The 23045-nt window shown below is 37.3% G+C and overlaps 1 protein-coding gene across 1 annotated transcript in view; it reads left to right on the top strand.

The window, feature by feature from the left end:
• The window catches only part of UBN2 (ubinuclein 2), a 48821-nt gene that overhangs the window by 4930 nt on the left and 20846 nt on the right, over window positions 1–23045 (top strand). Inside the window, exons 2-6 of the mRNA XM_086479989.1 lie at window positions 88–180; window positions 6036–6137; window positions 17783–17920; window positions 19097–19209; window positions 20218–20716. Coding sequence (XP_086336115.1) covers window positions 88–180; window positions 6036–6137; window positions 17783–17920; window positions 19097–19209; window positions 20218–20716 — 945 coding nt within the window. The remainder of the gene's footprint in view (window positions 1–87; window positions 181–6035; window positions 6138–17782; window positions 17921–19096; window positions 19210–20217; window positions 20717–23045) is intronic.

The raw sequence follows: 23045 nt of genomic DNA, 5'->3' as shown, positions 1-23045 counted from the left end.
CAGAACATTGTTTTTTGACATTTAATAGGTTTTTTTGTTAGATGCACTCTGTTTCTTAAGGAATTAATATTTAACTTCATTTTTCAGAAGAAATCTGTTCACTCAGAAGATCCATTTAATGATGAGCAACGTGAGCGGCATGAAGTAGAAATGCTAGCCAAGAAGTTCGAGGCAAAATACGTGAGTTACTTGTACCTGTATTAAAATATAAAAATATTTAATAGTGATCACTTAGGATGCTGTAGAGATGTTAACATCAGGGTTTTTTTCCCTGAGTAGGGTTGCAAATGTAGTGTCAAATGACTTCTGTGCATTTCAGAGCTGTCTCATTATTTCGTTTAAGCAGGTTGAAGCTGCTACAAGCTTATTAGACAAGTCTGCTAAAGAGATTTGTCTATAGGATGTTATAGCTTGTGAAGCTATTCTTGGAAAAGCTTTTCTATATAAATACAACTGAGTAATAGATGCAGGTTGATATTCATGATAAATACTGTGCTGGAGGAAAGAATTTTTATGTAATGCTTTTGTGCACTACTGAACAACTCTTCTGTTTGGGCTAAATACTGATGAATCTTGATGAATTTCTGACTAGTTTGGAATGCTTCCATAGGAAGTTATTGTTGAATACTAAGTCATTGCTTGATGAGTTTGTCTTGTAGCTGCCAGCTGCCTAAACATACTCTGCTGACTTCTGAAAGGATAGCATGAATGACTTGAACATTACTATGTAGTAGCATAAAGAGGCTTTCATTAATAAATGAAGGTAGAAATCAGAAAATGTTGACTAAAACCACACCCAAACAGGTCTTTAAGAATTCGCATGGGTAGGGTTGGGTGTTTAATTCTGACCTGGCAATCAAAACTCATTATCATGCTTAGGCATGTTGATATTCTGGATTACTAATAGAGAACCTCAATAATAAAGAAGGGAAACGAGAGCAGCCATTTGTGTCTTTTGCTATTAATATACAGATTAAAATCTTTCTTGTCTGATTTGGAATTTTTTTTTTTCTGGCAAAGGAAGATTTCTCTGAGTGCCCAGTCTGTACATTCTGTATTTCAGGGCATGTTAGCTGTGACACGTAACAAAAGAAACGCTGAAAATGGAAAGAATCGTTTTCATCTTTTGGAGGGGTTGATGGAACCAATATACCCAGTGAATTGAGAAGCAGTTCCAGAATACTGTTTGCTTTTCATTTGAGTGATAATTTTTTGAATGTGAGAGAAAACTGTTTCAACTGTACTTCTCTAGAAGACTCATTTCCATAATACAAGTTAAGGATTTTATAATGTCCTGAAACAGGCTGCTTAACTACAGCAGATGAAAGTCAGCACAGAGCCTGTAAAGCAATATATGTAGGAGGAAGTGGTAGTAGAAGCAATCCAATTTTACATACTCATGTATGCATACACCAAAGCTAAACATGTACATTTATGGACAAAACATGGTGTTACTAGGCTTATGAATACTAGAGTTCAGTACTCAGTAGTCATAAAAAGGGGAAAACAGGTATTTTTAACTATTAGAAAGGAGTAGGTGAGAAAAACTATAATTTTACAACAGCCTAAATCCATAGTGCATTTGTATCTTGATTACTAACTGCACTTCTGATTTCTTGCCTTTCTCTCATTCTCTGCCACACCTTATGCCCCTTAGCCCCAAAAAATTCCTGGAAGGGGAATGTCTTCTATATAAAAAACAGCTTACTAGGTTAAGGCCACTAAGCATGGAGGATGGCAAGGGATTAATAGTTCTTATGGTAGATATTCCCTGGGCTTCCTTTTTTTTCCCAGTATGAGAACCATCAGTCTCTACTTGCCAGCCATGCGCAGAGGAATTGCATCTCTGTACGCTGACCCAGTACAATTGCTCGTGTTCTGACAAGATCTGTCCATCTCTTGATTCTTGTGGTGGGATGTTCGCTCCTTAGCTTAAGCTAGAACAGGTATCCCATGCAATAGACACCCATTCTTTTCTACTCTATAACAGTGCTTTAGTGTAAAAGTAATCGCTCATTGAATGAGAAGTAGAGGGGTTTTCCCAGATTTGCAGGAAATACTATATCCTTCTTTAATTAGTGTTACTTGTCTATATCCATGTAAAATGGAGTCAAACCATCTTTTTAATCGTAGCATGTGTGACTGTACTTCTGAAAAATTTGATGCGTGAAGAACAGTCTTCATTGAAGACTTTTTACTTTTTTCAGATAAATTCCTATACTAATAATCTATTTAGTGCAGTATTTGGATATCTTACATATGCTAAGAAAAAGCCTGTGAATAAATACATTTTTGTAAAACAATGCGTAAAGTTAATGTACCGTTTGTTTACTTGATTATTTAGAACTTTTTTGCAATTGCTGCATGTTTTAAACACCAGCATAAAAATCCATCCTGAATCGTTCCCATTTTCTTTCTTTTGATTACTGTTACTCTCTAGACAAAATCAAGCACTGTGTTGTAAAAATGTGGTATTGAATCTCAGATGGTATTGCACATAATGTAAGAATTTTTATTGGATCAAAACACAAGTCTATCTAATGGATGGTCGCATAGTCCTCTGACACTAGTGGAATCTCACACTTGAAAATATCACAGATTAAGTGTGCATTGATATTACTTCATTGTGCCTGCCTAGCAATCTGTGGCTTAATTTCTCCCAAAGCCAAAGGCTGCATGTTTACTCTTCATATAGCTTCCTGCCATAAATTTGACAGATCATTTTGAGTTCACTGAACTTGTGTTCCATAGCACTGAATGATTGTTGTATGAAAACATACTTTGTGTTTAGACCTGAGGTCACTTGATGCTCCATAGGTTCTGTAAGAAAACTGTAAGAAACGGTGAAATATTTCCTGTTCTTCCACAAGCTGCGTGTGATTCTGATGCTGTCACCTCAGTTCTGCCCTTTCACTCCCCAACTGAAGTGTCTTAACATTCTGTTATTGTATGGAAGCAGTGTTTTTTACCTTTAAACATCCTTGTTGGCTTACTGTTCCCTTTTTTGTTCCAATTTCTTTTTTTAAATGAACAGATATTAATGGTAAGATGCCCTGATTTACTGCTGAGATAATGATAACTTCTGCTTTTGTTCTGTGTTCCTTTCTTTCATAAGTCCCATTTATTTTCTTTTTTGTCCACTCTTGGTTGTTGAGCAAATGTCATAGAACTGTTGTGTAGCAACTCTAGTGCTTCCTGAGCAGCATAACAAATTGGGAGCACACTGTATTTTTTTTCTTGTTTGGGTTGTACTTCCTTTGTGTGGATTACCTTGCTTTTATTGATACTGAATTCAGTTGATGATTTATCATACTAAGTTCAGAGCAACTGTGAGGTCTTTCAGTGATTCTTCAGTTGCCTTTATTTACTATCCTCAGTAATTTCTGTCATCTCACACTGCCCCCCGCAACTGTTTGCCCTCTTTGTTGCTTCTAAAGATAAATGGAAACACATTCCTTGGTGATTTCACTGATTACTTTCTTTGTCAAAATGAAATATTTATTCCTAGCCTTGAACCAGACATTCATTTGGGTGGACCTTGCCTCTTATCCCATGATAGTTTCTCGTCTTTAAAGATCTTTGGACCTTTTTTAAAGCATTTGAAGTACTGCTTCCTTCTACCAAAATTATTTCCTGCTCTGGAATGATATTCTTGAGCCTGCTGGTTGTTCTTTATAACTTCTATTAATTTGCCTGATACAGAAATCAGGTTTACTGGTTTATACACTCTGTGGGCCTTGGAAGATTCTTCAAAAATTGGCATTGTATTTGCCACCTTCTAGTCCTGTTGGGCAAAGGTTGTTCAAACCTTAGGTTACATGCCACAGTTAGTTTGAACTCAAATATGAGGTTTTTTTGAATGCTTGTATGAGTACTGTTTGCAGCCTGAGGCACTAGACATCTTCATTTGTTCTACTATCATGGCTGCTGGTGTTCTGTGACTGAAAGGTTGGAGTAACTCTTTTGGGAAAGGTAGAAAGCTTCAGTGGTGAAACTCCCCTGAACTGCTGTATAGTAAATGCCGATGCAGGGATTCCCTTCAGTACTTCTGCTGTGGTCTTGCATCCTTGACATCATACAGACTTTCAACATACTTTCTTAAATGTAGCTGGGTAGGACCAGGCCAGAAGGAAATTCTCTAACTGTACACACAATGGTTAGATATTTTCATATGTCTCAATACATGTTTACTATTTTAATCCTACTTTTATTCATTTGGCTATTATGAGACTACTTTTTCGTGATTAAATTTGTTTTATGTCTGCACTATGTTTTTATGAATAACAGGCAGTCAGAATGTACTGAGAATTTAAAAAAAAAAAATTGTTTTAATGCCCATATACTGAAATCATAGAATAGCCACTGCTGCCAAAGGATTTTGAACTCACAAACAAGGATGTTGATGGTTACTTGGGCTTAGCAAGAGAAGCAGTACAGACATGGATTGCATTACACATTAGCGAGATCAGTAGAGGTAAAATATAGTTTATGTAGCATTCTTCAGACAGCTGGCTGGCGCCTCAGAATCATGAGAATTACTTCAGCTTTTATACTGGAGTTTAAACAGAATTCTGAAGTGCTACCTTTATTTTTCTAAGATATTTTTTCTTCTCTCATCCAAACTCTTTTTTAAAAAAGAAGTACTGCATGTTTTGGGAACGTGCAGGCATTCAGATGTTTTATGAGATGAGTGACTGTAGGGGATGATAGGACTGATAGGAAAAGTTAAGAATACTTAGCTTGAAAACCTGAATTAAAACCAGAACTCACTTCTGGGGTTTTTTACTGCATTTATTTCTTTAATTGTACTTGAGAGATTCCTGTTTGCTTGCAAGAGCATGTGCTTTACTGAGTTACAAGCTTGAATTCTTGCAAAATATTGTTAAAATGGAGGTGTGCAAATGCTTACATCTCTCATAAAAGAGCAAGGATTAAACCTTCTTTGAGCATTGTCTGCATACTTATAGTAACAAATAGGTTGTTATATTTGGATGTCACAACTAAAAAGACTCGTACTTATTCTAAATATGCTTAGAACTGTAGAGTACAGACAGAGAAGCTTCAGGAGCATGTTGTCTTGAATTCATGGAAGAACGCTGGTTACCATTTTAGTGAAGGTGATGCCTTTTGGAGAATTTGATCTTTTAAGACTTTTATATTTACAATTTTGACAATATATGGGAGTCAGAAAACTAAGCATTATATCCTAAGCAGATTCCCATTTGTATAACTTAAGTTTAGATTCCCTGAGTGTTTAAGCTGGGTGCAAGTTTTTACTTTACTTGATTTAACAATAAACCTTCCACATGAGAAAAATACTTACAGGTTAAAATGAAGCTTACTCTTTCCTGGAGGTAAATGAGCCCACAGTCTGTGGTGCAGGTTCTGGTCACTCAAGTAACCAATTCATGTCCAGTCCTATGAAATGAGGTGATGGCTCTTGCATTTCAAAGGATTTATCTTAATAGTCTTTTCTTCAGTTATATAAATGCTGTAACTTCTTGAAAACTCATAGGTGCTGTATCTGCAAGTACCAGATCAATGTTTTTCTCTTTCGACTTAGGCTTCACTTTTCTCTAGAGAAGCAATCAATCTTGTGTGGGGAAACACTTTACTGAATGCTAGCCTATCGTAATTTTCGTTTGTAGTGACTCTGTAACATGCTGAAAAACTCAACACTTTCTAAATTATCCCACTCCTTCTATCACTAACAGTGCTATCACTGTGTTTTAAAAACGTAGGACAGTGAAACATCTCTAAGTAGGGAATGTTATGAAGATCTTGGTCATGCAGAAACCAGGTGGTTAGCAAAGACCTTTCAGGGGTGATGGTGAGGCTATAGTAAAGCATGTTTGCCAGAACTCATTTCTGTGTGAAAGTTTTTATTCGTTATCTAGATCATCTTCCAGGACACATACAAGAAAGCAAAACTACTTATTCCCTGAATGACCATCCCTCCAATGCCTTATGTTTTGTAGACTCTAGTACATTGCTTCCCCTTTTGCCAAGTGATGTAACACTTGCTTTGTTTTCAGGGTGGAAAGCCCCACAAACATCGGAAGGATCGACTGCAGGATCTAATTGATATAGGTTATGGTTATGATGAAACGGACCCTTTCATTGATAATTCTGAAGCGGTAAGTAAGCCTCCTCAAAGCAGCATGAAGAAGTAAGACAATGCTTTATATTTTTTGAGGAAAGGAAAATACTTGGTGCCTGTGTATAACTGCTATGGATCCAAAGGGCATACTACTTTGGGAATCCAAGGAATGATTGTATTTGTAGTTTCATTCAGATATCGTCATGCAGTGCCAGAATTAAGAAAGCTATTTCTATATCACATAATTTTCCAGCTTTAGAAATTAAATTATTTTTGTGACCCTCATTTACTGTGGACTGAAATTACACTGTCTCTGTTTAGTTTCTTGTACTAGCTGTCTGGCTTAGTAGATTACTGGTGTTAGATTTCCTGCATTAGATCAGGAAGCTATTCTGCTCATAAAAACCAATAAGAATAGGATGTTATTCTAAGCACTCACCGAATGTGTCTGAAAAAATTGAGATAAAACAGCTTGGTTAAACAGCAGGATATTACAGTTTATTTTGTCTCAATAGTTTTCAGAAATGAAAACACATCTCGAGGTTAAAGAAAAAGGTATTAGTTAGGTGCCAGCAATATCAGGGGTATCAGGTGGTGTATAAGAAGGCATTTGAAGATATCTTAGAGGTGGTACATGAAATTATGAAAATGAGGAAGAAGCTTGGAAGAGGGAGTAGATGATAGAAAAGCTTGGAGACTGCCTGTAATTCCCTTTTATTAGATGTCAGGAAGAAGTAGGTGTACTGTTTAGTCAAATAAAAATGAACAAAAAAAAAATCAACAAAAAAAACCTGACAGTTTAGCCAGCCTTCAGTTTCCTCCACTGCTGGGTGACACTGGACAAAGCAGCCGTGATCATCTGCTCTGAAGAGGAGGGAGCTAAAAGTCAGAGTGGGTGAAGAAAGGTGATGAAAAGGAGTTATGAGAAAAGAGTAAGAAAAGCACAGAAGTGAAGTGCATTGCTTAGCATGCATTATGTTGAGCCTCCATTTGAATGTGGTAGTAGATCTGGGAAATTATAAAACTTTCTAAAGAGCTTCTGTGAACACTGAGCTGTGAGTTTTCTAGCATATAGATGTTGCGATGAATATTGCTCTTAAGAACTGTGAGGCACACAGAATGCATGTCGCAGAACTGATACCTTCTTGAGCAAAAGAAGTTCAGCTGTTAACCACAGTGGATAGCAGGCTGAGCTCATCTGTCTGTGTGTTAGTTTTTGAAGTAGGTCTGAAGGCACATGAACAAGTTGTGTGAAAAGTGATTTTGCTATATATGCTTCTTGTAGCTTGTATTAATTTGTACTTTTTATTGGTCTAGATTAAAATTTTAGTTGAACTTGCCAATATTAAACTGTCTTATCATTATCCCTCAACTTTTGGTTGTGCTGCTGGAACAATATTGGGGCCTAGGCCTTGGTATGTCCTTTCCAAAGGTCAGATTCTGTTCTTCAGCTCAGTAAGAACAGATGTGCTTCACTCCTGCTGAGGAATCATTTGAGCCTATAGGCTTATCTGGTTTCTCACCATTGCTTAAGTTAACCATGCTGAGTTTTGAAATTTTATGGTACAAGACCCAAGTTCTGTCTTGTTTTTTGTGGATTTATTGTGACCCATCACAGATCTGATATGATTCAGATAACTTTCAGTATTCATTGTACAGGTCCTGATCAGAGATGTATGCGAGTCTAGCGCTCACTGGATTTAGTACGTCTTATACTGTGCCTTCTTCCAGTGCTGCTGTTACCACCAGCAGCAGATCTGTTAGATTTGCAGGAGCATTTACTTCTGATATCTCTTGCCAGGCTCCTTGCAAGAACATACAAAAGGCAGTTGTTAGGGGACCAGATGGTTGCATCATGTGGTAGCTGTGGAAGCTGCTGGGGAGAATGGAGTATTCTCTAAAGATTGCTCTCCTGAACAAATCATTATGCCTTGTGTCTGCATTACAAATACAGGCTAGTGAGAGACCATCTCTGTTTTGCTTTTATCCCCATTTCTATATAGAAGAAAAAAAATGCACTGTGTGCCAGCTGCAGTGTAAGTTGCTGTTGCAGAGCTTAAGGGTTCTGTAACGTAGTAGTTAAGTTCAACAAAACATCTCATTCCATCTCAGATGCAAATGGAAAGCATTCAGAAAGAAAATCTAAAGAGAATCTATGTGTCTGGCTTGCTCATCTTCTGTGGCCAGCTATTAAATCACTGTGTACCCTGAGAAATGTCAGAGCCAGGCCCAGCCTGGACTTACTTCCTTTTGAAAGATAGACTTTGTTACACATAAAAAGCTATAATGTTGTGGGCACAAACACTTGAAAAATGAGTATGAGTGCCTCTTGAATTGCTCCGGGATTGGCATCCTGTTGTCTCCCAGGAAAAAAAAAACAAACCCACAAAACAGAACGTGTGAAAGTTTCCTTAGAATTTTAGTCCTTTGTCTTGTCACAGGTGTGAAAGAAATACTAAGTTCTTTGGCACTGGAAGAGATTTATTCCATGGCTTTAGAGATATTTTCTTTCTAAAACCAGACTTTGCGGTAATGCTATCAAATATTATTAAAGAAATCAAACCAATAAAACTCTAAGCCTGTTTTTAGCAGGCATTGTAAGTAGAGTTAAGGAATTCTACTTCCTTTGGTTCCATTTCCAATTAAGCAATTTTGTGCATGTAATGTAGATGCATATATAACAAGTAGCATACGTAACAGTATTTGCGTCTTCCAAGGATCCAGGAAGGCAGTTGTTCTGCTTATTTTCTTGAGGGCAGGGATCAGGGTCAAGTGCAGGGAATCTGCTAATGATGTGACTCTCAGGTAATGGATTTTAATGGGGCTGGAGTACAGACAGGCAGGACCTGCTTTTCTGGAGGAAGGTTCTTAGAAAGTGCTGGTAGAAGGGAGCTTCTCTGAAGCAAAGAGATTTTTCCTGTTAGACTCCTCAAAGGGCACTGGTACCTGCCCTGATGACGTAGGGTAAATTTTGGGCTGCTTAGTAGGCTGGATTGCCATTGTGTTTACCTTCTGTGAGAATGAAGACCATGCATGAGATTCTTACAGATTTGCTTTTGTTGTTCACTCTGGAAAGAATCAGTACTTTCCTACAGTGTGGTAAAGACTTTAGCAGCATGACTGCATTAAGACTATCGAAGTCCTTGTGGCTACTGAACACAGAAAAGTAAGGGCTTCTGAAGAGCGATTCAGTGGACTCGGACATGAAGCCAACTAAAGGAAAATACTGGAGAAATGTTTTTGGGTATGTATTATCATAAGTGACACAGTCAATTCCTATCCTCCCATCTTCCTTCAGACTTATCTCCTCTTACAGGAGTAAGTATGTAGTTAAAAGATTGCTGTTTGCTTTGGATGTATCTGGTATATATGCTGTTCAGGTTTTTACCTTGCTGTTGTCCTTGAAAAATTTTTAGCTGGTCCTGTTTGGAAGAAGTAGCTTTTCCTCTCTGAATGCAGTTGCAGGCAAGTTGGAAATCCATGCTTCAGTCTATACAGTAAAAATTTTTGGATTGAGCATTTTGACTGTAGTCAGTGGGTTGTGAACTCATCATTCCTGAAAAATATGTAAATCAAGACCATCTTACTATTGTTTCTAACCTCCATGTAGTGATTACTCTGATGGCAAGTCCTAACCTTGGCTTATGTTAATGGACCTCTGTGGTAGTAATACACAAAGTGTTCACAACCAACAAAGAAAGCTGTCCCTCCTCAGTGTTTCCACTGCTTTGATGTTGAAAATAGGTTTTGCTATAATGTAAACTGCCCAGAACTATGATCTTTGTGGGATGGTATTCCTGTAGATTTCTGTTTCCTCTCTGTTCTTTCTGCATTCAGGTGTATGCATGCCATGTGCCTATCAGCCTGGTTTGACTGGAGTACTTGTTCTTGCGATGGCCTCTGAATATTTAGTTGGTTGAATACCTTTCTGACAAAGTAAGCTTTATATAGATGCTGATTCCAGGGGAATACAGTGCTCTGAGCTTTCTGCTAGGTAATATAGAACAGGGATCTGAAGTAATATATGGTGCTTAGTGAAGAACTATGTACTTTTCTCTTACTTGAAGGTAATAAGACTTGCACATCCAAAACAAAGACCAGCTAGCACCTCCCCCTAGGTTGCGTAGATGAATGCAGAGGAAGAACCATCCACCTAAGAATCTGTAAGCAGTGCAAGCTGTCTTTCGTAGCAGTCGTACCAGGTAGCCACACTGACAGGAACTGAAGCAAAACATGAATGTCAAGAGCAATGGGAAGCATACAGTTCAGTAGTTTGGACACTCAGGGCCATATGTCAGTATTTAACCCAGTCTATTATATTCATGGTTCCACAGCAGCCTTCTGAACACTGTAAGTCCTGTGCTGCTGACTAGAGAAAACTAGCTTACCAATGGTGTCTCATACATGGAAAGTTTTTCTGAAACAGGTACTTCAACTTCAAAGAAAAACTTTTTGGTTTTTGGCTACATCTTGCCTCAAGAGCTCTGACCCTCTTAAAAGACAGCCTTTCAAGGATTGTATGTTGATTTTAGTAATTCTGAACACATTGGTGAAAGTCTTTTTCTGTCTGGGTTCCCTAGAATACTTTCGATAATTTAAGGGCTTAGTCTTTGCAAAAGTTCTGTGTCATAATATAGTTTTCACGTGTTTTCAGGATAAATTTGGTTTACTTAATCTTGTAATCACCAGGCTTATTAAAGGTGTGATAGATTTAATATCCTCTTCTGTCACACCCTGGCTTCCCCTCAAGAGTTCCTGCTATTGTGATCTAAAACTTGATGCTGATGCATCGAGAGTCTTGAGCAAGATGCTAAGAGCATCTTGCTCAAGACTCTTGAATATCTGAGATGCTTTTTCCCAGTAGAAAATGGTATCTATTGGGGGAATGGCAGAGCTCAATGGTAATTTTTACCTTTTTTTATGGGGTTTTCGGCCAGACGTTGTTTTAGGCCAACTTGATGCTGCTGTTTCATCCTTCCTACTCAAAGGAGCTTGTTGTATGCATAGCTGTGGAGAGCAGTGTTGTTGCTTGAGAAAGATAAATGTCTCTTAAAAAAACAACCAACAAACCCCACCACAAAAACAAAGCAAAAAAAAAAAAACCAAACCCCAACAAAATAACCCCCCTCCAAAATGTGTCAACCTGACAATGTTAGAGCCATATACAGAAAAACACTACATGGGACCCATTATTAAACATACTTTCACGTTGGATTGACAGATAAATTTAACATTGCTGCATTTTTTGATGTGTAAGAAGCTGCCTTTGTGGACATCTTTTACAAACCTTATCCTCCCTGAATATGTGAGGATGCATTAAAGCTTTTTTTTAAGAGATTCACTATTTCATTTGCTATGGATTTGTGCCATTGTCACTTTGCCCAGTGTTTGAAGTTCTGTGGTTGGGGAATAATGCTCACTTAACAGAGTGCATCATGTCACCTTTAATAAAACATCTCTTGCATGCTTCCCAGGTGTCTTCAAGGTAGATCTGCTGGTTGACACCTTTCATGTCATAAACATCCGAGTGAATACAGGGGCAAATTTCAACTAAGAGATTCTTTGCTTATTATCCCCCCCTCACCCCAAGATAAAGAAAGGTGTAAAGTGGAGTACCAAACAAATAAAGCAGATACTGTTCTGCTTAATGCAGAATAGACATGTTTGGACTATATAGACAGCAGTCCTCTAGTACAAGAACCATTATGGTTAGAGGGACAAAGGTAGTTGAATTTGCAGAACAAGTCTGATGTTTGTTAAAGCAACAGTAATGTTCTCTTGCTCCTTCTGCAAAATATCATATAATTTTTTGGGAAGGAGTAACTAATTTCTTAACTTTTTAATCCCATGTTCTAGCCTAGGTTTCAACCAGGTAGTTTAGTACTGCTAATATATTTAATGACCTCAGTGGGACAACTGGGAAAGTGAAAACTCAGCATCTGCACAGATACTTAAAAAAACCCTGAAACTTATACCTGGCCTTAGTAGTACCATTGTTTAAATTTGTGTACAACAAGAATGTAGGAGCAAGAAATAATTAAAAAATAATAATGATAATAGGTGTAGTAACTTCCTTTTTGCTAACTTTAATTTTTTGAAAAGCACAAAATAAGTTTTCGAAGTAATCTGAGCTATTAATGGGGTAGGTCATGGCCTAGGATTAACTATTCTTCGTGAGCAGGTGAATTTAAGCAGCACAAGGAATGTAAGTGTTTTCAAAAAAATACAAACAATATGATTATTAATATAATATAAAGGAGGATTTAGAACATACTAAAATATCAGATCTTTGATAAGAGCATTTGTCTTAAGTGTCATATGGTAAGTCTGCTTTTCATGTTAAATGAATGGAAAAGGAAAGTATAACTTTTTTCTACAGAACCTTACAGTAATTCTGTAATATGAAACCTGGAGAGGTTACATAATGCATTGCATATTATTTGTAATAAAAACAGTGAACTATATTTTCAGGGTGGGTCAGAGCTCAATCTTGAAAGAACTGAGTTGAACAGATAAAGGTAGTCACATGAGTGGTCATACATTTTATAACTTAGGCTGAAATATTTTCAAGGTGATAAGAATGTCATCTTGTTGCACTGAAGGTTACTTAAGCTAATAGCCCGACTCTGGTGACTGGTGGAAGGGTATAAAAGGTGGTGGTTGTGGTGAGAACAACAGGGATATATATATATACACGCACACACAGAGTTCTCAAGGTGCTCTGGTAGACTGATGGATTGCAATATCCTGACTATTAAACTAGGATTCTCCTAGGAGACTGTCCTATCCTAGTCTAGACTACCCTGAGCCAGATATTATATCTTTATTTAATAGTCTGTTATGATTTTTTCTGTTGTGCTTTGCCAGCTGTCCTTTGTGCCAGAGTTAAAAAACCAAAACGACTTGCCTATGCATTTTGGAAGAGGAACCTGCTTTACCATGGGAAAGCTCTTTCTGCTTGCTTTTTGATGTCATCTTGGATTAGAAAAGCAATGTGTTGTTCCCCCTTGACCTTGTTTAGGATTCCATTGTATATTCTATTATGATATGGTTCAGAAATATAGTTCTGTTTTTTGTTTGAAAACTTATCGTTAAAGGATAGCAAAGGCAAAGAGTACGTTTCAGTTCTTTGTGTCTTTTAAGCAGCACAGAGATCAGTCAACTATGTTTGAAGTATCTTGAAGTATGTAGTGAACTGTATGGATATTCAGTCCATTTGACTGAAGCAACCATATTCAACATAACTTAAGTAGCTTGACTTTATTCAGTGGGCTAATGATGATCAAAAATAAACAGCTCCGCCCCCACGCTGGTTAGAGCCATCTCAAATAAACTGAGCAAGGAATAAAAATGATCCCTGCTTATCTTTTTCTAAATAATACCAGTTTCACAACAAATAATGTACAGGATACATTTCTTAAAACACTTGGATATGTTTACAGCAAACCTATTTCCAGGACTTAATACAGAAGTGTTCAGGTTTTCACACATGTGCTTTTATAGTATAGGTTGTTCTCTGGAAGGGAGCTGAATGAGGAGGATCATGGTCGAAATATCTGAACTCAAGAGTAGGCAATATAAGATACTGCTATGTATTGTGGATCTGGATTGGTATAATCAGTAAAATTTCACTGTTCTTCTTGGTATAATAATGAAGTTGAAAACGGTTAACTATTTTTTAAAAAAAACCCTAAATTATCTTTCACACCTAAACATTTAATTAGATTAATGGCATCAGAAGCATAGTAATGTAGCTCAAGGACAATAGTTGAAAACAATTTACATACTGATCTGCTTTTAGATGATCAGAGGATATATCAGTCATTATTTTGTTATCCACAGGATGATTCCCTAATCTTTCATGGGGCAGGTTTGATGTTCACAGGAGTCAATCATATATGAAGTCCTGTCTGTTTGTAGGTCTGAGAATTTAAATTATCAATCTTGGAATGTATAAGGAAGAGCAGAACACTGAAAGGGTTTAAACAATTTTTTTTAATGGGATTACTTCCGTGATTTCATATGCAGAAAAAGCTAGTGCAAAGCAAAAGTCTTGAAACCAATTAATCAAAAGATTTAGAAGTTGCAAAAGCCATGTTTCCTTTAATTGAGAGTCACAAAGAAACTTTAAAATTAAATTTAATCTAGCTGTTGCCAATATCTTACACAATAATATTCAAATTTTGTGTTCAGTTAGGATGCTAGAAAATAGTAAGCTTACCTCAAAGGAGGGGGTAGTAGGTACATTGTGGTCTGCAGGCCCCAGTTTTAGATAAGTTGAAAATAGAATGAGACATTGAGTTATACCTTGCTCAGTAGGCTGAGGACAAACAAAATTTTCGTGGGGAAAAGTAAACTCACTCAAGGGTCAAGAAGAACTGAATGTTAAAAAGGTCTTTGAAAGTCTGGCTACATTTGTGGTCATCAGCAGAAGCTGTTGAAACAGCAACTGGTAAGTTACACATCAGCATCTTGCTGACTGTTATGGGACAGTTTGTTTATCTGTGTATTGAATGAATTCTGCCTTTCTGGTTGCCTTGTTCCTGTGGATCTGTGCCTATGTTGATCATTCTAATCATCTGCTGTGATTCATGGCTTCCTCACTCGTGAACTGTCTTTAATCCTTAATTTTTTTTGTGTGTTCTCTAGGGCTTCCTTTACTGCTCTGCAGCCAAGTCTTTACTGTGTTTCCCTTTACTTGTTCTTAATTTCTTATGATAATGGTCCCAGCTTTGACTGTATGCTTTCTCCTTCAAACTTGACAACTACTATATTCTTATGTTTTGATCACATACTGCCCCAGACTCACCAATTCAGTTCACACCCTGTCAGCTCAAAAGGGAAATGCCTGCTCTGTCTATTAAGCACTGTGGATGATTTATTTTTTTTCCCTTTCATCTTTCTTTTATGTAATGAAGCTTGTTCTGAGACCTGTGGAAAACCATCAGATTTCTCTGAAATTCTTACCCAGCCTCCACTCAAGTTTACTTTGCACCTCCTAGTTTGCATGACTGTCCTGGTCTCTTAAGATGAATGACAAGTCCACAACTAAGCCACTTTGCTTTCATTTTGTCCAATTAATAGATTTCTCTGCTTTCTTGTGGTAGTCTTTCACGTGATCTTAGGGTATTTCAAAGATCCTGTCACCACTTTTCCTTTCCATTTCTGTCTTTCTGTACTGCTTGATAAGCCTTCCATTCCATGAAGATAAAAGGTGATGACTCATAGAAAGTTCTAACTGTTTACTGAGATCAAATCCACATAGGTCTCTAGTTCAGGCTTTCATCAGCTTCCTTGTTGAAGTATGCATTCACAGTTTTCCTCTTCTGGATAACTCTTCTTCCTGTCTTAATGCTTTTGGTAGCCCAGACTTTTTGGTTCTTAAACCGTTTTATCTTCAGTATATTTTGCATGGTGTACAGGGGGAAATGAAATAAGCTGGTAGCTGATGCTCTGCTTGGCACTGTGTTTGTTCATGTAGGTGATCTCAAGTCTTCAGTTAATGCTGTGGCAGTTAGAACTGCCTACTGACTTGTTCAGCCCCTTGAAATCTGTCTTAACAGACATGCAGTGGAAGGGCTGCCTGGTTAAAACTTCAAAATAACAAACACATTGTTTCCTTTTCAAGTATCTTAATTCCTAATTGTTTGACTGTGCTAACAAACATTTATTGCTTGCAGCTGTAACTCAAAATCGACTTTTGCCTCAGCTGGAGTGCATACCTCTGAGGTGTGTTAGAATCCTACCCTTTCAGAAGGGCAGAAATTGATTCTTAGTCATTGCCTTGCTGCTGTGTCTTTCTAGTACTTTGTAACACTTCCTAGGTCCTGTAAGTGCTTCCTCCTTATCTTTGTTGGCAGGTATGTCTCAGGCATTCTGCTTTTATGCTTCCAGACAGGCTATAGCTTCCAGAATTGTATTTGTTGCTTAAGTGCACCATCTTAAAATTTTCAGTATTTGAAAACTAGGACGGATAGTTCGAATCTGGAGTAGTTCAGGACAACGTTGTCCTTCTGCATAGTGGTAAGTTGTCAAAGGAGTCCTCCCTCAGTTCTCTTGCAAACACTTCCATGTCTTGCTTTGTTGATACTTATGCACAGAGCTGGAATGAATCGATGCATCCTCTAGCCTCTTTTGAGAGTTTTCTGTTAGTGACATATTTCTAGAGATTAGCAGTTTTCTGGTAGTACCTGGGGGAGAATGTCATTCTGAGGAGGATGCTGGTCATGAAATAATATTGTCTTCCACTATGCTTAATATTGACCGCTTTTCTTAAGTCTTTGGGTTTCAATATTTTTGAGATACAGCTTTGCAATTCTGACTTGGAAATTCCTTCATAAATACTATATGCTGTTCAAAATAAAGTGTGTATAAGTTTGAAACCTTTTGTGGTTTTAAAACTGTCTAAACAGAGTGAGAATATATCTGACTTTCAACGAAACAAGTCCTGGCATTGTGGTATTTGTATAAGAGGCTATGTCATATTTAACACCTAAAATTGGAAATAAGCTAACAGATACTCTGCCTAAGTTTATCATGTCTGGGATGGCATTTTTGACAAAAGAAATTTTCAGAGAACTTTGTAAGAGAAGTAGTTTTTTGAGCAGGGCACTGTGGTTAGAGTTGGTACTAAATGTAGCATGTGTTGGAATGTCTGAGTATGTCAAGTGCACTGTAGAGATTGGTATTAATGAAAAAACTGTGGCAGTCTTAATGAAACAAAGCATATAATCTGACAAGTTTTTTATGCTTAACTTACAAAATTTACCCAAAAAAGTCTCTACTATCTTCAGTCCTGTTCCCTGGATATAACAGCCAATTCTGTAAAATTCTGATATGGATTAGGCTTCTTCCACTGCAATATAGTGATTGTTCGCACTGTCATCTTTTTTGAAAATATGGAAGAAATAGATTCTGGAAATAAAAGAAGCTATCGCTTACGGATAACTTAAAGGGCCTGTAATAGAAGTGTATGACTAACAGAAGGTAATTTGAACCACACATTATCATAAAATTGAAGGGTGTTCAATAGAAGAATCTATAGAGACAGGTTGTTTTCTATTGTTTTCTTTTTTGGTTATGGGGGTTTTTGTTTTAGTTTTTCTTTACAAAATTGGTTTTCAACCAGTGATGTTGCTGGTGTGCCTCTAAAGCTATCATAGATGAACACAAGTAATTCTCTGTGTGCCTGCCTACTTTCTGGACAAAAACCAGTGAACAATCAAGTGAAGTTGCTCATAGGCATGTGGTGTATCATTGTTCACATGGTTTATGTATCTTGAAATTTAACATCTAGCATAATGTGACACGTTCTCAGAGACAGAATATTGGGATGAGGGGGGAAGTTTAAAAGCTTTTTTTTGGGCGCTTTTTTTTCCTCAGGGTGGGGGTGGAAGTGCCCCTGTGCCCATCTTCATTTTCTTCAGAAAGCAGTACTTTTAATGCTGTAATTCTGTCCTTTCTTCCAAAAAGGGCATTGTTCTGAAAGTAGAAAGGTTATTCTGCAATATTAATGTTCTCTGCCTAGGCCAGTAAGTTTTCAATAGCATTACTATCATGTTTCTATTCTAGGAAGCTGCTCTGTGTACTTGTACATAATTTTTCATGTATGGGGGAGTGGTAAATGAAATGCATACTGTTTTTATGAAGAAATGACGATAAACTCATCTTTTTCCTGCCCAGTATGATGAATTGGTTCCTGCATCCCTGACAACCAAATATGGAGGGTTTTATATCAACACTGGTACACTGCAGTTCCGCCAGGCATCTGACTCAGAGGATGAAGACTTTGCAGAAGACAAAAAGCATAGGCCGCCTAAAGTGAGTGATCTTAATTATGCTTTTTATACAGAACTTACAGCTAGGTGGACATTGGGAAATACTTGATATGCTTAGAATGGTTCAGATGAGGAGGCTGAAAGCAGAATGATGCACAGTACTGTTTTATCCTATTTTCTGTTTCCTGGCTCATGTACTAGCATTTAGGAAATAACTCAAGATATCCACAGGCTGTCCAGTCTTGTAAGGCTAACCATCTGTTTAGGCAACATAACAAGTTGTGTTCAGCCATCTTGAAGTGACAAATGATTCAGTAATTTTATAGGAATTGTGTTATATGAGATGAGAACTTAAATTCTCCAACACTGCTTTTATGATTTTGCACAAGCCACCATGTTTTGAAATTATTCCTAATATTCAGAATAAGACTTAAACCAAAATATCTGCTAAAATATACTTGGTGTGTGAGTAGCTGTATTAAAAGGTGTATATATAGTCTTTCTCAAACAGCATGCTGTTCTGTGTACTTAGACAAGTTATGAGCAACATGAATATAATGGCTTGTGTATGACGGTCACAAGTTTCATGCCATTCCAAGAGCTTCCTGCTTTCTGATGTCCTTTTAAGGTTCTTGTATTGGATCTGACTGGAATGGACTTAACTTTCTTTATAGTAGCCCTTACGGTGTTATGATTTGGATTTGTGACTAAAACTGTTGATAATGCACCAAAGTGTGGTCTATTGCTGAATAATGTTTGCACAGTCTGAAGGCTTGCTTTTTTCCCTGCCCTGCAACAGGTAAGCTAGGGATCAGCAAGAACTTGGGAGGGGAGATGGCTGATCTGAATTGGCCAAAAAGCTATTCCATACTATGTAACTTCATACTCAGCAATGAAACTGTAGTAGCAGAAGAAGGTGGGGTGATTCAGTCTTCCAAAGTAGCTGTTACTCGTACTGGCTAGGCATCAGTCTGCATGTGCCTTAAAGCATTTTTCTTCTTGAAAACTGATTTCAGTAACTGTTTAAAAATTATTGATTGAGACTTGGTCAGTAACTGCAGTTGCTTCTGGGAATCCAGTAGTACTGTTTGCCTTTATGGACACTGAGGTATTTTTCCTGGTTCTGAATTAGAAAGTGTGAAGAAAACCAAATGTTTCTTGCTGTTGAAGTCCTATAGGGTAGAAGAATCATTGTCCTTTATTTGACCTCACTTTCTAGATAGCAAAGTTAAAAGAAAGCGAAGATCGTGGAATGAAGAAGCGCAAGCGGAAAGATGAAGGCACAGAAAAAGAGAAGAAGCCTCGGAAAATGAAAGTTCCTAAGCAGTTGGGGTAGGTTTCTTTCTTTAGATGAACCCTTGAAATGTATGTGTGAGGCTTGATTTCAAAATAGTGTGCCATAGGAAGATTATCGCAGCTGTTTAGAATATTATATTTTTAAACGATAATTAATAGCTGATAGATTTAGGTTTTAGAACTTGTGTGAGGTTTTTGCATAAATAAGTCCTACAAGCTAATTTTTGCCCGCCCCCCCAAATAATAAACCAAAACGAATTACAGAAAATAAATTTTGAGTCTATAAATGGCTTTATCCATCATTGTTCTACCCAAAGTCTCATATAGCACTAAGAATTACATCTAATGAAAAATAATTTTCTTCATATCCCTTGGTTTCTAATCTAGAAAACTATATAAACACAGCTTAATTATTCTACAAATATTTCTTAATACCTTTGTGTGTGCTTTCCTGAGTTCTGAGGCTGGCATGGAAGGATTAAGGTGGTGGGTTTTTGAATTGACTTCTAGAAAACTATCATTGAGTGAAAGCTGTCTTATTATGAATATTCAAGTTGATATTGAAAATTTGTTATAGTGTTTTTCATAAGGGTGATGAATTGATGGAAAATGCTCAATTTAGCTAGCATATAGATGTTGAGCCTGCATGTCAAAATTCTTAGCGATGAAGAGAAATTTTTTTAATGTACGTGGTGTGCCTAAACTGAAAGCAACCTGCCACCAGAGGCAAGTTTAAGTATTTTAGTAGCATAGATCAGCCATGAGTTTAAGAACTGTGCCAACTTCTCAATAATTAAATTGAGAAGTCAAAAGCAAATAACCTTTGCTTTAATATGTGCAAAACAAATCAGTTGGAGAGCATGAAGTCACATGACCAGCAAAGGTTTATGGTAGTTGATAGAATAGTCTGAAGATGGAAGCACAAAGTACTTGCTTCTTCCCCCGGTAACTTTTTAATTGTACTAAACTCCCTGATTTTTGTTAAAGGTTATTAAGGCTTCAAAAGTCACGTGCATTCTAATGGAAGATTTATTTCCTCTACAGAGTTATGGCCTTAAATTCACACAAGTCTGAAAAGAAGAAAAAGAAATTATATAAAGACTCACTCTCTCTGGCTGCCATGATCCGTAAATTTCAAAAGGAGAAGGAAGCCATGAGGAAGAAGGAATCTAGTCCAAAACCTCCAGTGACTGTTGTAACCTCTACCCCTAGTAAAATTCCTTCCTCCTCTCTCAGTGCAGGAAATGATATCTCTGACTTGAATCTTAGGATCAATGATCCTGTCCTCTCCATTTTTGGTAGCACAAATGAACGTGAGCTCCTGCAAGAAACTGAAAGTGCCCTGGAGATGCTGGGAGACATTGACTTTGACAAGTTGCTTGATGGCACTTCTGATGGCAGCCCGGTATCTGAGCTGTCAGGAGAAAATGGAAATGTCACTCAGGCAACCTACACCTCTCAGGTCATGACACCCAAGCAGGTGCCTGCCCTCCCAGAAGGTCTGCCTGTGCTACTTGAAAAGCGCATTGGAGACCTTCGAACAGTAAGTATGAATTCACTGGTAAGGGAATGCATTCAAGAATCTGAGAGAACAAGGAAGAAGAATTAGGGCCTAAGTTGTCATCCCGGAGTTGCTGGCTGAAACGCCAAAAAAAAAAATGTAGAATTGATCTTAATGTCAATCTGAATGGCTGTATTTGTACTCGGATGAAAATGGGCACAGAGATGATGCAGGCTGATTGATAAAGCAGTGTTTGTTTCATGTGGAGGCAAGGCTTCCTAAATTTTCTCTGTACAACAGCTTGTAATGTTTGTTTGGTTTTTTCCATAATGGAAATATCTGTGTTTATCTTGAATTATTAGTTCCTGAATTGGAAGAGTGTTTTCCCTCTTTGGAAAGGAAACCTGAAATATGGCTGCAGCTTACAGATCAACATCTTGAATTTTTGGCTTTGTAACATAAATACTAACTTGCCAGTTTAAAAAAAAAAAAATCAACAGCAGCCACAAACCAACATCCAACTACAAAAAAAAAAAATCCAAAACCCACTGAACTGAATATTTTCTTTTGTAACATGAGAATGGAGTCCAAACTCATCAAAAATATTAATGGAAAATATTGAATCCACAGGTTACAAACATCCCAATAGCTTATTGAAAGGGATCAGAGCTATTAAGGTATTATATGCTCCTTGTTTCAGTTGTGGATGTTATCTTAAGTTGAGAATGTGTTGTTTGATTGTCTGGATTCTGATATTAAAGCTTTTGCTTTACTCAGAAAAAAGTGCAGCTTTTCCTTACTTAAAGTTCTGAAAAAGCAGCTCAAGTTACTAATTTTTTGGGGGGGAAAAAAAAAAATTAAACAGTAGCAGAGCTTGCTTTGCTACAGGTTAGAGTAGTGATAAAACCTATTGTTTATCTTAACTGTATGTAAATGTCTTAGTGTTCTCTAATTATGTTCCAAGCTAAATACAGCCAAGAGGTTAATATTTACTAAAGTGAGAGAGAAGATTTTGTCTGTCTTGAATATTCAGGTTAATTTTGCTATGAATCAATAAGCTTCTAGCAAAACTGCAGAAGAACTGAATTAGGCCAGAAGTCAGGAAGTGTTAGTGACCTACCCCAAATTCATGCTGCTTCACTGTATAACAAGCCCCACCTAGCTGAAAGAAAGCTTTCATTCAGTGGCTCTTGAAAACCTAACTCTCCTATCTTCTGCTTTTGATAATGTCTTCTGGAAGTTTTGTGCTGGCTGAGCAAAGCAGGTCTACTCATACACTTAGGGGGAAAAACTAGGCTGCGTTGACTTAGATTGCGACTTCCTTACCCTCTGCAAGTTGCAATCAACTGACACGGTACCAGTGGGGGAAAACATCTTCTAAAAAGCAGGAAAAAAGAAATGGGTTTTGTTGAATACTTAACGGGCTCACAGCTTTAGTGCTCTTTACCGCAAAGAAAGCGAAGTAATTTATAAAGTTGTAGGAAAAAGCCTATGCTCCATGAATGGACTATGATATATCTAGATTAAAAAAAAGAAATGGAAAGCTACTGACTAAATACAATAAAAACTTCCTGACTTTCTTTTGTAGCTTAATGTGTTCTAGTTCCCTAAGTGGGCAATTCAGAACTGCCCTAACAGAAGACAGTATTGTACACAAGCAGGAAAGTAATAAAATGGCTTTTTTGTGTTGTGAAGGTAGCTGTCAAGATAATCTGTCTGTGGATGCAAAACCCACCACAGTTTGGTGATAGCGATGCAGTTATTGAATCTGCCAATGTTGCTGTCTTCAAAAGCCAGCAACGCTGTCCAGTATGATAGTATAATGCTGAAGTTGCCTTTTAAGGTCTACCTGGGACCGAAATGTCAAAGCATATTTTGCTTTCCTTCCACTTTATATAAACCAGAAGATTATTATAATCTTTGTGTTAGTTATGCTTAAAGGTACTGGATTTAAGACTTTCAAACTTGTCTTTTTAGTATCCTATCTAAAGTATACTTGTAAACATCTACAACTCTTCTAATTTTTTTTAGCAGGACAAATGCTTCAGTAATCTTAAACCAATAGTACCATCCCCTCAGCAGCTGAATTTACAGTAGAAAGCAGTGAGCAGAATGCAGTCCTTACTTAACTTAACTTAAGGAACTTAAACTCTATCAGTGTTCATGACTGAATGGTAAAGCATTCAGACAATGGGCTACCTTAGGGTTTCTGATAGAATATCAGACTCCTGTTTTCCTGTGCAGTGTAGAGTTCACAATTCCAGAAAATGTTTTTCTTTCAAACTTAAATGAGTCTGTTATAAAAAGCAAGAACAGTAAGTATTTCATAGTAATAAAGGGATTTTAGCACTTAACACTTGCATTTATTTGT

The sequence above is a fragment of the Leptosomus discolor genome, chromosome 1, assembly GCF_034619465.1.
Source record: "Leptosomus discolor isolate bLepDis1 chromosome 1, bLepDis1.hap2, whole genome shotgun sequence".
Taxonomy (NCBI): Eukaryota; Metazoa; Chordata; class Aves; order Leptosomiformes; family Leptosomidae; genus Leptosomus; species Leptosomus discolor.
This window is presented reverse-complemented; position numbering and strand designations above follow the sequence as displayed.